Source organism: Sesamum indicum, linkage group LG10 (genome assembly GCF_026168435.1).
Source record: "Sesamum indicum cultivar Baizhima isolate 11 linkage group LG10, ASM2616843v1, whole genome shotgun sequence".
Lineage (NCBI taxonomy): Eukaryota > Viridiplantae > Streptophyta > Magnoliopsida > Lamiales > Pedaliaceae > Sesamum > Sesamum indicum.
In genome coordinates this window covers 19845705-19861677 of record NC_142666.1, presented here as the reverse complement: position 1 = coordinate 19861677, position 15973 = coordinate 19845705, and the positions used below count along the sequence as shown (strand labels likewise).

The 15973-nt window shown below is 38.6% G+C and overlaps 5 protein-coding genes across 7 annotated transcripts; 3 read left to right on the top strand and 2 right to left on the bottom strand.

The window, feature by feature from the left end:
* Positions 1 to 2605: 2605 nt before the first annotated feature.
* Positions 2606 to 7214, top strand: PHP (PLANT HOMOLOGOUS TO PARAFIBROMIN). Its single transcript, XM_011092396.3, has 4 exons — positions 2606 to 3721; positions 4414 to 4496; positions 4630 to 4720; positions 6959 to 7214. Exons 1-3 carry the CDS (start codon positions 2755 to 2757, stop codon positions 4717 to 4719), a joined length of 1140 nt encoding a protein of 379 aa, XP_011090698.1. The 5' UTR covers positions 2606 to 2754; the 3' UTR covers position 4720; positions 6959 to 7214.
* A 715-nt stretch (positions 7215 to 7929) lies between these two features.
* LOC105171325 (non-specific lipid transfer protein GPI-anchored 26) lies at positions 7930 to 9159 on the bottom strand. The gene is made up of 3 exons (XM_011092395.3): positions 8530 to 9159; positions 8375 to 8431; positions 7930 to 8299 (listed from the first exon to the last, which is right to left on the bottom strand). Exons 1-3 carry the CDS (start codon positions 8849 to 8851, stop codon positions 8169 to 8171), a joined length of 510 nt encoding a protein of 169 aa, XP_011090697.2. The 5' UTR covers positions 8852 to 9159; the 3' UTR covers positions 7930 to 8168.
* Positions 9160 to 9822: 663 nt separating this feature from the next.
* LOC105171575 (non-specific lipid transfer protein GPI-anchored 26) lies at positions 9823 to 11594 on the bottom strand. 2 transcript variants are annotated; one of them, XM_088886096.1, is made up of 3 exons: positions 11225 to 11594; positions 10868 to 10969; positions 9823 to 10160 (listed from the first exon to the last, which is right to left on the bottom strand). In XM_088886096.1, exons 1-3 carry the CDS (start codon positions 11541 to 11543, stop codon positions 10027 to 10029), a joined length of 555 nt encoding a protein of 184 aa, XP_088742222.1. In that variant the 5' UTR covers positions 11544 to 11594; the 3' UTR covers positions 9823 to 10026. The 2 variants fall into 2 exon arrangements, with proteins under 2 accessions (XP_088742222.1, XP_088742223.1); XM_088886097.1 differs by having other exon boundaries at positions 10868 to 10930.
* Positions 11595 to 12429: 835 nt separating this feature from the next.
* On the top strand, positions 12430 to 13658 carry LOC105171574 (Bifunctional inhibitor/lipid-transfer protein/seed storage 2S albumin superfamily protein). 2 transcript variants are annotated; one of them, XM_020697112.2, is made up of 4 exons: positions 12430 to 12864; positions 12957 to 12989; positions 13113 to 13172; positions 13294 to 13658. In XM_020697112.2, exons 1-4 carry the CDS (start codon positions 12537 to 12539, stop codon positions 13491 to 13493), a joined length of 621 nt encoding a protein of 206 aa, XP_020552771.1. In that variant the 5' UTR covers positions 12430 to 12536; the 3' UTR covers positions 13494 to 13658. The 2 variants fall into 2 exon arrangements, with proteins under 2 accessions (XP_020552771.1, XP_011091037.1); XM_011092735.3 differs by having other exon boundaries at positions 13291 to 13658.
* A 341-nt stretch (positions 13659 to 13999) lies between these two features.
* On the top strand, positions 14000 to 15850 carry LOC105171323 (Bifunctional inhibitor/lipid-transfer protein/seed storage 2S albumin superfamily protein). Its single transcript, XM_011092394.3, has 4 exons — positions 14000 to 14592; positions 14967 to 15002; positions 15120 to 15149; positions 15415 to 15850. Exons 1-4 carry the CDS (start codon positions 14229 to 14231, stop codon positions 15675 to 15677), a joined length of 693 nt encoding a protein of 230 aa, XP_011090696.2. The 5' UTR covers positions 14000 to 14228; the 3' UTR covers positions 15678 to 15850.
* The last annotated feature ends 123 nt before the right edge of the window (positions 15851 to 15973 follow it).

Here is a 15973-nt window from a genome sequence, read left to right as displayed (position 1 = left end):
ATTCTTCAGGTGATGGCATTCATCCTTCGTGTGTCCCCTGTCCCGGTGAAAACGACAATACTTATCGGATTTGAGTCTCTTGAGGTTATCTTTCATCTTTGTCGACCATTGATTAATTAGCCTTGCTGTTCCGCCACCATTAGTATCTCCCCCCTGGGACCGTTTAAGGGGGTATAGTGAGCGAACCCCACCGGAGGTATATGCTTGCGTTACTCTTTCTTTTTCGGCTCCTTTTCCTCTTCCCGACCGTCCTTTTGCTGTTAAGGGAAGGATCTAACTCATTCGACTCCTCAATGCGGATGTATTTTTGGGATCCCACGAGTAAATATTACATAGTGTTAGGGCGTTTGCCGGCTATGGACTCCTTGAATCTTCACGGTAGCAGGTTCTGTTGGACAATACTGACCAACAACTCATGATTAACATGGGAAACCTCATGCACTGCGTCTACGAATCTTTGCATGTAGTCTCTCGAAGTCTCGCCCTCCCTTTGGCGGATGGTGAATAAAAATGCAGCCATTTTCAGAACTTTTTTGTTAGTGGAGAAGTGATGCAAGAAATGCAGAACCAACTACTCGAGGCTAGAAATAGTTCCAGCGGGCAGTTGGTTGAACTAGGCTAATGCACGTTTCGAGAGCATAGTGCGGAAGACCTTGTAGTAAGCGGCGTCACTCAGATCGTACCAATCAATCTTGGCATAAAATTTGTCTAAGTGTTCTTGTGGGTATCTTGTCCCATCATATTCCGATAGATTCAACACCTTGAGACCTGCTGGGAGCGTTTCAGCTAGAATGTTTGGGGCAAAAGGGCTACATCTTGGAGGCCATAACTAACGGTAAGTAGGAATCCTTGGCTCCCCTAGGTGGTGGGGAGACTGAGGATTCTAGATTACAGAGATTTTGATCTTGAGTCTGTGCGACTTCATGCTTGAAGAGGCGAGTTCGCAGGTTGTTGCGCTACAAATTGGGCCACGACTTGTGCCGCTGCTTGAGTAGATACATCGCGTATTAGGATTAGCAAAGCTTCTTGCTTCAGTTGGATCATTGGTTCTTGGGAGGAGCTTCCTGGGGGAAGTGCTTTCCTTGGAGGCTCGGGCGGAGATTGTCGATATGGCGAGGGGATCTCCCCATTGAGGGGTACTTGCTAATAAGTTAGGGGGGTTACCTCATGGAGTGGTGACTGTTCGCGAGGCGGGTCTTGTTCCACCCCGTTCACCTGAGCTTTGCAAATCACGTCCAAATCGTGGGCATCACGAGCTCGAGACTTGGTTTGCATACTCAGTGTCGAGGTAAATATTCCCACAAAAGGCGCTAATGATATGGTCGATGTTTAACGAAGGGATAAAATTGAGATCTTACCCGCGACACGATAACTCTCCAGGTAAAAATACGATTTTCGAGGAAGTTTTTTAGTAAGAGTGGTCGCTATCAATGAATAGTAGTTAGGTTAAAAAATAATATTTTTTAGTATTTATAGTAGTATTAGGAGTTATATTGTATGGTAGGTTGCATTCGTTTAACATGTGCCCCATATATGTTAAATTACTTTTTATCTTTGCAGGTTAATATTTTCTACCAATATACATCACTATGGCTGCAACATGTAGGAGGGAATCGTATATTATGTGTGTTAGTGTAGGTGGCTAGTTATTCATTTTACATTCGAAACTTGTACCGATCCCTTCAATGTGATGATCAAGTGGGTAAGAGCCACTCACCTCTTTTTTCTTTTTCTACAACCTGTATTAGGTATCAGAAGGAGCATACGATGGCATTGGCTTTGGACATAACAGAGCTTGGGCATTAAATGGGTTGTACGATGGTGATGAGAGCTGCCCTAGCGTTACTTTTTTTTTTTTTTAACACCCGAAGGTGGGGGAAGCTTTTCGAGGTCCCCGTCCCTTCTTTATTGAAATTTAACTAACATCCATCACTACATCATTACTGCAACAAAATCATAAACGGAGGAATACTACTCCTTTACATTGTAACAATTTCTTCTAACGACATTATGTTTTGTGTTTCTGCTGCCATCTTCTTTTGATTCGCCTTGTCCGAATTCTCGGACCACAAGAGTTGCTCCTTTGTTTCATCACTCGGTTTTTCTCCTCCGAATTCTTGAATAGGTAATCTGGTTGCTCGTTCATAGGGAATTGATTTCTGGGTAGTCTGGTCGGAGTGGCCAGCTCCTGTAACAGCTGCTCTGCGGATTTTGTATCAATTGGGTTGCTATTAGTCAAACAGATCAGGTCGCAAATCTTAAAAAACTTGGCATTGCTTATTTATCATATTTGGACAAAATAGAATCGAAATTTTTTTTGAAACGCGTTCAAAAATCTGCAGTCAATAACTAGTCTTTACAATACAAAAAGCATGACAGGAAAACAAGTATGTAAACTAATTATATTTTATGCAATTTACATTCATCCAAAGAGCTATTTTTTTAATCCTTTATTTATGATCAATTTTCTTGTTTTGAAAGAAGTCTAAGATATGAAGGAGGATTAACATTTTATTAATTGATGTGAACTCCTTTTCTTTTTCTTGTTAGAAGTTAGAACCCTAGGATTTGAAGGAGCCATGCCATGCTAAATAGTAGGAAAATTTATTTCATATGTTGTCTTCTCTAATTAGCCATCCCCAATATTATTCAAAATACATAGACAAAAATAGAGCGGAGCATTTTCACTCGAATACACACACCTTCAGTCCCCTCTTCTCCACCACCTAGGCGGCCGCTCCGCCTCCGATTCCGATGGACCCTTTAACCCTCCTCCGCGAGTACACCATTCGGAACTCCCTCGACAAAATTGTCCGAGTTAACGACGAATTCCGCTTCGGCACCGATTACTCCTTCCCCGCCACCATTGAAACTGCTTATCGCTCCAAGCATGTACAACAGACGCGCCGCTATACCCTCGAAACCCTAGTCCACTTCATCACCAACCACCACCTCAAGCATACCGATTACATCCAGAACGCCCGGGCCCTCCGCATTCCCGCCGTCACTCTCCCTGATCGAAAACCTCTCCTCGATTACCTCACCGGGAAAGTCCAATCCTCGGATTCCATTCTTCCCCTAGATTTCCCTAACATTAATCCTCAAATCACTAACTTAGATCGCAACGTACAGAATGACGCGAGTCATGCCGTGGGTTTGGAGAGCGGGAATAAAGCGATTGAACTGATTATGGCGAAGGAGAAGCCAATTAAAGATAGGGAAGCAATGCTGGTGTTCAAGAAGCGGGATTTTTACAGTGTGTTGACTTCAGCCACAAAGCGAGATGAGGAGAGGCAAAGGATGGAGGCGTTACAGAGGAAAGATAACATTGTGGCAAAGAATAGAATTGAAAGTAGGGGTTTTGGCGTGGGTGAGGAGGCGACGAAGATGCGGAAGATTGGGGAAGGGGTGCCTATTATTTTGGTACCAAGTGCATTTTCGACTCTGATCACGATATATAATGTCAAGGAATTTTTGGAGGATGGGGTGTTTATTCCGACAGATGTGAAGTTGAAGCAGGTGAAAGGGGGGAAGCCTGATTGTGTGACGGTGCAGAAGAAGTTCAGTAGGGATCGTGTGGTGACAGCGTATGAGGTTCGAGACAAGCCGTCTGCACTTAAAAGTGATGATTGGGATCGTGTGGTTGCAGTTTTTGTGCTTGGAAAGGAGTGGCAGTTCAAAGACTGGCCTTTTAAGGACCATGTCGAGATCTTCAATAAGAGTGAGTTATAGCAGGAATTAATTGGCTGCATTTGAATCTGTGTTCCATTATGGATGTTATGTTGATTGACACATTGAATAACTTACATATAACATTTGCTGAATATGGTAGTGTGCATTACTCTGCTTTTGAGCATATCTTGGACTATGTATACAATAATAGCGCGAATTAGTCACCTTATGAACATATGTATAGAGTTGATTTTGTCAGATTTTGGGGGTCATAATCCTGCTGTTTAAACAAGTTTTGTTGGTACGGACTACGGAGTGAAGCTTCGTAATGTTTGACATGTCAAATGAGTTATTTGTGGATTTGTTATGTAATAAAGTGCACATTTGTCGCCGTATCACTGCATTGGGGACACGTGTATCAAATTTTTTGACTAGTTTTGGAGATTTGATGGCTGTAATCTTTGGGATAACATATGATGTAGTGAAAAAGATTAGACCCAATTCGGCGTCCTTTGCGTAAAGTTACAGTGTGGCCCACAAGCGATGTGGTTTATTTGGAACAACATTTATGACTACATCTGATTTTGTTACATAATGCATGATTTAATAAATTATGACTTGTATTGGCAAAAGATATTGCAAGTGCACTGATGTTGGACTTTATGTAATGGGTATTTGTCAGTTTTCTCCTTTGGAGCGTAACTACTACAACGAATAAACGTGCTTTGGCTTTTATTGCAGTTCTTGGGTTTTACATGCGGTTCGAGGATGACAGCGTGGAATCAGCAAAAACTGTAAAGCAGTGGAATGTCAAAATAATCTCGGTCAGTTTGTAACTTCTAAGCATGTTTTGCTCACCTCGATCAGTGATATCTCCAAAGATTGCAGTTAATTACCTGTGATTATTATTCTATCACATCTCGACTTTTTTCTAATATAATTAGAATTAATGTCCAGATTAGCAAAAATAAGAGACACCAGGACAGGGCTGCAGCTCTTGAGGTGTGGGACAAACTTGAAGAATTTATGCGATCTCGATCTCGTTAGGGTAAGTTAATTCTTCTATTTGACAATTTTCTATTTCATGTTTCATTCTTTTCGCTAATTCCGTTTAGCTATTACATACACCAAAATGTCAACAAAGGTAAGTGCGTCTTACTAATGCGATATTGACATTTGACAAGATCTTATTAATGATATTGTTTTAATGTCTCTTTTTTTTCACTTAGAAATTATGGAACTTGATTCATGAATCTTGAAAATTTGGATTTGGGTCAGCCTGTGGATGTAATGATTTCTCAGATTTAGTTAAGTCTATGACTGAAGGATGTATAATCATCCTAGCATAGGTTAAGAATTGCTATTTTGTTTAATCATTTTGGTTTTATATATTTGAGTATTGCGGGAGCATGCGGTTGATGAAATACTGTAGTCTGCATGATTTACTCATCACCTGTAGTTTCTTAAGCACCAGAATGCAGAGAATTTGGAGGAAGGGTCTATTAACCTGACATTGTTGCTTCAGACCTTGTTAAATCCTTTGTTTTTCACAAGCTCAGAAGTTCTATGGTGGTTGAAAGAAAGGATAAGTTGGTTCCAGAAGCTGGACTACATTAAGGACCAGCTGATTGCAAGTGACTTTGGCTATACTCAACTATGACTAAGTCACTGCCATAATAGTTAATGTTGCAGAATGGCGCATGCCATGGCGAGAGGCGCAAGCTAATTGCCATTCTTCTGCTGTGGCGATGGGCTTATCCCTGGCGACGCCGTGGCGTGCGCTTGGGCGCCATTTCAGCTGTTGCCCTGGTGCGCCTTTGCTAGCCCAGGCCTGGGGCCATTTGAAAAGGAATAGAAAAACATAAAAAATAAGAGTCCAAAACGATAAAAACCCTTTGGCTGCTGCATGCCTATCGCTTTCTCCTTCAGAATCAGTGATATTTGCTGCTTTTCTGCGCTTTATCTTTCTCCTTTCTTCATTTTCTTTCAGATCTCAGACCTCCTTTTCAGTTTTCTCTTTGTACAACTTGGTTTCTGTCTTTTTTCTCTTCTCTTTTGTTCTTTCTCTGTTTTCTGCTTGTATATTCTAATATCTATTTTAATTAGTAATTACTAGTAAATTAGTAAGGTTTAATTGTTTATTATTGTTGAAATTACTATGCTATTATTGCTAATTAATAGTTTGATGATATTTAATTTCGAATACTAGAGTATTAAGTATATTTATGCTATAATTAAAAGTGCAGAAATTTACTAAAAATCTGATTTCTATGTTATTTCTGATTTATGAGAAATAAAATGTACTTTTTTATATTATTCTCAATAAAAATTCTAATTATACAAATATTTAAATTATTTTTGTGCATTAGCGCCGTCCTTAGCAAAGGCGCGTGCCGCGCCATGGCTCCAGGGGCCCTTTGCGCCACGGTGCACCATGAGCCGTTGCCTACTATGATCACTGCATAAATGTCCTTCTGTTTACTCAAACCTCCTTTTTGGAGTCTTCCAATATTGAACTTCTACGTGGGAACCATCACTGTTGTGGCCTTTGTGTTAAAAGTTCATTTGAAATTAGGTATTATGAAGTGGTCAACCGTCTGGCATGTGAAGCGTGAAAAGACTCAAATCGAAACAAGCTTTATGGATGTGACTAGATGTGACCTCACTTAGTTTTATATATATGTTTGTGTATTTTCTGGATTACATACACTAACTTCAGGATCTAGGAGTGGTATTTACTAGTGAAACTGTTCACTAGTAATGCATGTTGACATGAGATCTTGCTTTTATGTTTGGATTCATGAGAAATATTGTTGAGAATTGTCAACTTCATTTTATTGAACATGCCACTCGCTGCTGGTTTAAATTATACAAACAACTGATGGAATATTAGTTTCTTCCTTTTTGTGAATGTCATGGTTGTTTCCATAATTCTTCGAATTTGATTCCTCATTCTTAATAAATTCTGCTCATTTTGATATTCTCCCTGGTTCTTGAGGAGTTGGTATTAGTATGATTCTGTTTTTTGTGAGAGTAGTTTGTTGTGTTCATTCATCTTCCTTAAGGAGAGACCTAGGAAGTTTAACCAAATTTTCCATTTGGCTCCAGGTGTTCTATCCTTATTTCCCTTCGGCATTCTTCTTATGGAACCTTGTAAATAAATGAGAACTGGAATGTCTATTATCTGGTCTTTCAAACAAAATCTTTAGTGTAATCTTGAAAATGTTTTGCTGGAGGATTTATCCTTCTTTCCTTTGCACTAAACCATGACATGTTTGGCTTGCAGATGCAGTTAATGACGCCGGAAGTCAGTGGAGATATTGAGAACTTGCCTAATGTGGGTAGTCTTCCTTGACTGTTTGTGATACAGCCTTGTGCAATATACAGAAGCAGGGTGTTATGTATTGACCATAATTACCATAGTTCTTTCTCTCTTCTAAGTTTATACACATACATGCCGCTTATGATGCTTTCTGAGATGCAAATGTTTCCCTTGCTATTGTACATATCAGCACTTGATATTTATGCTATCTAGTTTTGTATGGTTTGGCTTCTTGGACTATGCTTATTAGTTTCTTACACCTAGTTTTCCTAATTACAGTGAACATGAGATCTCTAGCTAGAGCTTTTTATTTGGTCTCAACTGCTGTAGTCCTAGAACGATATATGAGGCGTGGAATTCAGATTGTTGTTATGCCATGATGAATTTTGTACACAATTAAGTGAAGCCTCCGACACAAGTCAATTCCTATAGTTCCTTAAACCGATTTATGTGTATCAATTATAATTACAATGGAAGCTAATAATCACCTTGGGTCTTGCTATGTATTAGCACACTTGTTTGGTAACCCCTCAACTGCCATGCGGGCGAACTTTCGGCTTAAGGACAGATGATGTATATTTGTGTACATAAGACTTGGTTGATATCTTGAATTCACATTTTTGTATGACTGATGAGAGCATAGGTTTTGGTGTAAATCAGACCATTGAGGTAATTTGTATTGTTCAATCCTGTAGTCATTCCCCGTCATGTGCTGTCGTACTCCTGTTTGTCCTAATCTTAAAAGTTCATTCTATGAGCAAAATTTCTTGGCGACATCGTCTTTCTTGCTTCTATTTCTAATTTCATATTCTTCTGGCATCCTACTTTTAGCATAAAATGGCTTTCTTGGGTTCGTGGTCGCTTTTGAGACCATTAATATTTTAATCTCAGATTCTTAGTACACTTTCATAAGTGCAAAAGCATTCTTTTACGCGTTTTATGTACACAAGGAATAATCTTTATTACTGTAAAGAGAAGACCGAGAACAATCTCCTCAACCATGATACAAAATTTGATAAGACTCCAAGAAACAGGTCACAAAATAGAAAGACTCTCCACCCACCCACTTCCTCACCAAAAAGAAAAAAGTAAGAAAAGAAACAAGAATCCATGCCATGAGTAATATCAGCATGTCTAATTCGTAAAGAAAGAAAGGACGTCTGAATTTGAAGAATCAGGCTATGTTGAGCGTTGAAACATAGGACGCTATGAAAAGAAGGCTGAACAGCATAGAAACAGCCAACTTATTGGAGTTTGCATCTGAGGAACCACTTCCTGAAGATGGAACAGTTTTTGATCCACTCCCTGCATCAAAATTCAACCAGTCCAAAAGTCAGTAACTTCGCGAAAACCAATATTCAAAGAAAACAATTGTTGAACCTGGATCTGTTTTAGGAGAACTTGGTGTTGAACCAGGAGAGCCAGATGGAGAAGCAGCTACAGTTGCAAGAAATAGATTAGAGAAAGGGGCAAAAGAATTTGATTTCTTCAATGTCAAAAAGTTGAAGCTTTTTGAATTTGTGATCAGTTCTTACCATTGCATCGGCTGACGGGGGGAGTTTGGACATTACAAGCTGTAGGCAAGGCTAGAGCCTGAGTTTGGTTGATGTTCAAGCCTAGGTTTGAACCTCCGCCATTGAGCACCTCACACAAGCATTGCGGTTGGGACCTCACCACCGTGCCAAGCTGTGTGCAGCAGGCGGAAGACGGGGTGGAGGAGTTGCCGGAGATGTAGTTGAGGCACGGAGACATGCTGATGAGGACGTTGGTGCAATCAGTCGATTGAGCCGTGGTGCCAGCCCAAAGCATGCTGACAAGAATCAAAGCTAGGCCCATTGAAACTTCTTGATGAGCCATTGATGAAGTTATTGAGTGTTAGTTTCTTGGAAATGCTTGTGGGATGGGGAAGAGGTTTGGTGTTTGATGGAAAGCCTTGGTCATGGTTTTGGGGTTTATATAAGTGGAGACCGGGGCGAGGAGTCAAATGAAGACCTGAGGTGGGGAGGTAGGGGGTGTGTGGTTTACCAACTTTCTCCAACTCTTGAAGTCTTAGGACATATATTTGATATTCAAAGGTTTTTTTGAGGAGGGGACTGTCTGTAGTTGGATTTAGAAATGTAGCTTGAGGACAGATGGAAATGGCAAGTAATGTGGGTGAGCAACCTTATTCTTAATTCAATCAAAATGTGGGCAAGTGATTATTCTCCTTTCTAATACAAAAGAGGTTCAAAGTCCATGACTCACAACTTTTTGAGGTAGAAAATCAAACTAGCCTACCAACTTGTTCATGGGGTAGCTTTTTTAAGAATTATGTTTTCTTAACTTTCCCATTTTAATAATAAACTAGAAAAACACTGTAAAGTGCATGCGACAGATAACTTTCATTTATATTCACCTACAAAAATGACCATTTAAAAGTTCTTGTTTCTTATATTAAGAAAATAGGAAAAATTACATATTTTTAGTATATATTTTTTATTTCCTCTATTGTCTTAGTTTTATTTAAAGAGTAGTAATGAAAATAAATAAATAAAATAATCCTAGGCTATAAACCAAACTTTTTGAGAATTACTTTAGCACCCCTAAGTTTTGCTCTTTTATCCGGATATATATGATAATTATAAGTCAAAACGTTCCACGCACGAGAAAATGTCTTATAGAAGGTGTAAGTAATGTAGTTTATTTTTGTAATACTTTCTTATTTATGTATATAATATCCATTGATGTAAAATTAGCATTCGTACTTCTTATTGCATCAAGCAAATGTTGCTTATCACACACAGCAACTTCCTTTGTCCAGAAAATGAAAAGGAAAAAGAAAAAAAAAAGATTCAAGTACATTTATTACATTACCCATTTATATCATAAAGTGAACAACATAGGACAAACTATTGTATTGAACGAACTTCTGCAGACAAACACTGAGAAAGTAACACTCCAACTCACCAAACATAAATCTCAAACGCAGTTAGAAAACTTTATAAAGAGCTTTAAGATGCACACACAAACACATATTAGTGAGCACACTGAACTCAAAGGACATTGTTGAATGCTGCAAAGGCATATGAAACTGTGGCGAAGAGGAACACATTGGTAAAAATTCCAAGAACATTCATCTTTGTGCTTCTGTTTGAGGTTGTGCCGCTTGAGGGAGTTGTCTTCGATCCTGCTCATTTTGTGTGTGTAAACAATACGAGTCGAATAAATGTTAGTTCAGTTATTTTTTTTTATAGTATGCAATTCATTATATCATTTAATACATTAAAATTCAAAAACTGATTCAATACATCAATAATTCAAACCAACGAATACGTTCAAACAAGCCGAAGAAACGAGAAGCTGAGATAGACATATTATCAATATAATATGCACATATTTTCAAAATCTTTTAGATAATACAAATTCTAATATATGTTTTTTCCTTAAACACATAACCCTAATTCAGCAAATGCTAAAAAAATTGATTTTCATGATCATTGTTCTTACATGTAACTCAGCATTATTATTATTCAACTCATGCTTAGCCCTTGAATATTAGTCATATGAAATTTGGTTACTAATGTTAATCTTGATCATTACAAAATATTAATATGCATTGAACTCATCCCTATTATACTAATCACATGCTCTTGAATTCCAAAAATGTTTATGTTTTTCCAGTATAGCACACTAGGTGCACAATATATTGGGTGGGTGAATGATTGACACGTACTTCATTTTTTAAAATTGTCATTCATCCATATATTTCAATGAACAAAACATCGAGTGTAGCATGAAAAATAAAATTAACTCCTTCAATAGAATAGATACATTCACCTCTAAAATATTTTCACAAAATGGAAATGATGACATAAATATGTGAATCTTAATTACCTGTTACAGATGGGGTAGTTGGAGCAGCAGGAATTCCATCTCCGGATTCAGGTGGTGCACTCTCTGGAGAACCCACAGGAGACATTGTAGGCCCATTAACAACTAAACAAATTTACATCAAATTCACATACATATCAAAATGTGCATACCAAAAAAATATATGCTAATTTCTCAAGCGTTCAATGTTTAATTACTAGGTTATTTAATGGAAATATTCAAGTTTTTCCACCCCAAAAATTTGCCCTTCTCATTTACGTGAAAGTCCAACTTTTGAAATTTTTTCCTAATAATATTAATTCTGACTCCGTACTTGAAAGAAATGAACGTAAAAGTGTTTCATAAGTTCTCAAATCTTACCGTTACACCTACTAATTGGCGGAGTCTCCACCTTGCAGGCACTAGGCAACCCAAGTGCTAGCGTTTGGTTAATGTTCACGCCCAATGAGCCACCACCACCATTGACTATGGTGCAAAGGCACCGGGGCTGAGTCTGAACCACGTTAGCAAGTGCAGAGCAGCACGAAGCAGACGGTGTAGGGGTACTTCCCGACACATAATTGAGGCACGATGCCATGCTGATGATCACACTCATACAGCCGGATTGAGCCGTAGCTACTGCACAGAGAAAGGCTAGCACAACTAGCACTATGCCAACTTTGATTGCTTTTGGCGCCATTTGATGAATTCAAATTCTTTGGAGTATTGTGCCAAGAAATGTGAATAAAGACAAAGCTATGTGTTTTTGGTGTCACTGGGTTCACACAGGGGAATGATTTTATACTACAAGTTCTTTCATTTAATTAATTATGGATTTTATTTTTCAATTGCCAGAAAGTAGTATTTGGTAAACTAAAAAGGTCTTATGAGGTAAGAACCTCGTTTTACTTAATCAAAACTATCATAACGTGCCATATTAAGACAACAGATATGCTATGCTACCATAAAGAAGTCATATAAATGTCTCAGGGATGTACTTGTCTAAATATTACCAAGTCTTTTGCAAAGGTTTCTCTGTATATTAATAGCTTAGAATAAAAAACATCTGGTTGGTTACCTAATACTTCTTGCCGTTTGACTTAAAGTTCATACTTTAATCTATTTGGATTGTGTTCTTTAGCAATTTATTTTGTATACAAAGAATCTGATTAGGAACCGTCGGTCCAAAAACTAGACTTCATAGTTGTAATTTGTTAATCATGTGTACTGCTATCGTCTGAACCTATGCAAGATTAAATGTTGCATTAACTAAAACTCTTAAGTTAGATTCTGTAGTTATAACGTTTCTGCATTTACAGTTCTCAGAATTACATAATCTTCTCAGCCAATCATCAAGCTGAAACATGTCAGTTTTTATCCGAGAGAAAGGGTCAATGGGTGTTCGATGATTAACAACTTACCAGGTTGCACGAAACCAATAAGCCAAAGGCAACTTATGAAAGTGCATCCCAAATAATTAGTTAGAAGTAGTTGAGCCACAAGAACCACTTTAAGTTCATGTTTCTTTCCTTCTCCCCTCATTTCTTATTCAAACTCTCCATCTATAAATTCATTCCCCTCATTCTCTTCCCATCATCAACATATTCTATCCAATCACAAACACCTCTCTTTTCATCTACATATTCTCACATTTCCTTCTAATTTACATATAAACGAACACAATCATTTTCCAATGGCCTTCCGTTTCTTGATCTTTGCTCTGGCATTCTCTGCAGCCGCATTACTTTCCCCTGTCTCCGGGCAGATTACTATGCCATGTACACCTTCAATGATCACGACCTTCTCACCATGCATGAATTTCCTCACAAATAGCAGTGTCAACAGCACTGCTCCTCCTGCAGATTGCTGCAATTCACTCAAGTCCCTCATGAGCAATGGACGGGACTGCCTCTGCCTAATCACCAGCGGCAGCATGCCTTTCCGTATTCCCATTAATCAATCACTTGCCATTTCTCTGCCTCGTGCTTGCAACATGCCCGGTGTGCCTCTTCAGTGCAAAGGTGAAAATCATTTCCTTTACTTAAACTGAAATCCTAGTATTTGATTTAACTTGAGTTTGCTAATAATCTGTTGATGTATTTTCAAATTGCAGCTGCTGGTGCTCCAGTTCTAGCTCCCGCTCCAGGTACTTTATGAGCTTACCGAGTTTCACTCTCCTCTCTCTCTCTCTCTCTCTCTCTTTCCCCCCTCTTTATTACCACTCTTATGGTACATGCATAGTTTGATCCATAACATACTACTACGACAGGGCCTGTGGCAAATGGACCATCAGTTTCTCCAAATGCAGCTCCTTCTCCTAGTGTCAACGGTATTAATTAAGCCACTCTATTAGTATATACAAAATTAGTGGCATTTCTCATCCAACATGAACTTTATGGATTTTTAATAATTTAACAAGAATCTGATGCACAATTTATATGCTGCAGCAGCAGAACCAGTATCTCCCGGACAGGCTCCACAAGCCGATGCAACTCCAACCCCACCAGCTCCAACGACTACCGGTGGAGCCCCAACGAGCAACACGGGGAGCAGGGCAGGAGTGACACCATCAGCAGCCCACCCTTCATATAGCATCTCACCTTTTCATATTATGGCTATTCTTGGAGCTATTGCTTTGAAGAATTATTAGTGGAAGTCTTAACTTTGTGATTGTATTAAAGAAATATTCTTTGGTTGTTCATATATTTGAGTGATTGGACTTGTGAGGAGTGAGGATGTTTTTCATATCTTGACATTTGTAATGAGAATATTGTTTGTTTGTTGTTCTATGGAAACTATGTGATCTCTTATGTTAGTGACAGATACAGTACAAATATTTCTCATGTTCTTAGACATCAGCTATGCTTAAGTAAGACCATAAAATACAGAAAGCCCACCTATAATTCTTACATGTGATGAAGTTAGCTAAGATAGTTGTCTTATGATCTGCCTAAAACTATCGAAATTTGCACGAAATTCTGGTTTATATCTACCATATTACAAATACCAACGTCTTAAAATCACGTTGAAAAGGTTCCGTTTATCAAAAAAAATAAAAGCCAGAAAATACAATTCAATTTTCTATATGGAAGTATAACGTATCTCGTATTATATTTTTTTATTTACATACCAGATGCACATATACTTTTTCTAAATATATACGCGACGCGAGTTTTATTAAATGAAGCCTAATATATGATATAGCACCACTTTGGAATAAAAGATTTAGATGCGAGAATATGTATGTATATAGTATATACATCGTCTTCTTGTCTCGTAAATAAGCTTCCAACCGAAGGGCAATTGGGTAAAATAAAACATTTCATATTACCCCGCCATCCCCAGAAGGCTCTTCGCTTCTGTTAGCAGCTTAATTGTAACCGCCATGAATCATATTCTCCTCCTCCTCCTCCTCCTCCACTGCCTCAGCGTCACCTCCACCACCGCCGACTCGCCACCCACGACTGGATCAGCCGCCTGCTCCGACGAGCTGGTCACATTCTCCACTTGTCTCCCTTACGTCGCGGTCTTCCCCAACAATCTGACCGACTCTCCTTCGCAGCTTTGCTGCGACGATGTTGCCGCCGTCCTCGGCAACGGCTCCTCCGTCTGTCTCTGCTACTTCGTTGTCCGACCTAAAATTCTTGGATTTCCGCTCAATTCTACCAAGCTCTTGTCTCTCACCTCTGTTTGCCCGCTGAAAGATAAAAGTTCCAAAGCTGATTTCTCTCTCGAGACACTCTGTTCAGGTCTTTCTCGCATTTTGCCTATGTAACTTCTATTTGCAAAGTTATATATTTTTTTAGATAAATTATTGACGGGTCGCGTTCAATTTATGGTTCATGCTGTCAATTATGAGTGTTGGTTCCTAATTTCATACTTTAGTGATTGGATACACAGTGATTACGTGATTTGTAAAGTGTTTCTTATGTTGAGTTTATTTGGTTTTCGATAGTTTTTCTAATTAAATTTGGTAAACTAGTGTTAATAGTTATTTTCTTTAACTAATGTAGTACATCTATCTTATTCTTCTTTTGTTGATTGCTTAATGTTTATACTCTTAGACTGTGAAGCTAAATTAACCTACAATTATGGTTTTTTTTTTGGGTGATGGATCCATCAGGATCAGCTGCCTTGCCTCCGCTTCAAAGCATAACAGGTTCTTTCCTATCTTCTAAGCTACAGCGAAGTCTATTTTTATTACCATCTTTTCCTGTTTTTATCTCTTGATATGGTGAAATTATGTGTATTAAACATATGCGATTTTATGTAACAGGTCCCAGCAACGCAAAGCCTCTCAATAATGGTAAAATTCTGCCAAGCTGATAGTACTTTTCTTTGTATCATGCAAGAGGATACAATTGCTACTATTATATCCTTATTCACAGATCAGTAGTTGTGGGTTTTAGATTAAGATAAGACTGTTGTGTTCTCAAAGAGGTTCATTAATAAAGTAATAGCAAATTTTAATGTGGGAAAAGCGAAAGCAGTCCCCATTCTTTACGGTTGCTGGTTGTTATCAAGCAAATGATACAAAATTGAAATATTGAATCTTTAACCCCATTTGGCAGGGGCCGATAGCCCTCCACCCTCTTTGAGGGGTTCACCTCAAGAATCAAGTGGCAATTCATCAACTGAAGGGCCAGCAGGTGGCAATTCATCAACTGATGAACCAGCAGGTGGCAGTTCATCAACTGAAGAAGCAGAAGATAAATTACCTCCTCGACCAAGCTCATCAACCATCCCTACAACAATTTCATCTGCAACACAAAGGACCTTCACTTTCACTTGGACTTTGCTAAGGTTCTCCGTCTACATTTTGACTCCTTTATAAATAAGCAGCTGTGAGCCAAGAATCCACATTGATTTGTATAGAATGGTTTTTGTAAAGGATAGTTTAGGGGACCAGTGACTAAACACTGCCAATTGGGATGTTGTCCCTTAACAGTGCTTGTATCTTTTTGAAGATTCATTTCTTGTTCAAATGATGTGTAGCATTGACTGAAATAGAGGTTCCCAAAGTAGTTGAAACATAACCTTCTCTCTTGTTTCATTCCTTGCAGCATAGGAAATGTGAGAAATATCCAAGAATTCAAATTAGAAGATACCATAATGCACCGTCAAGTCAAG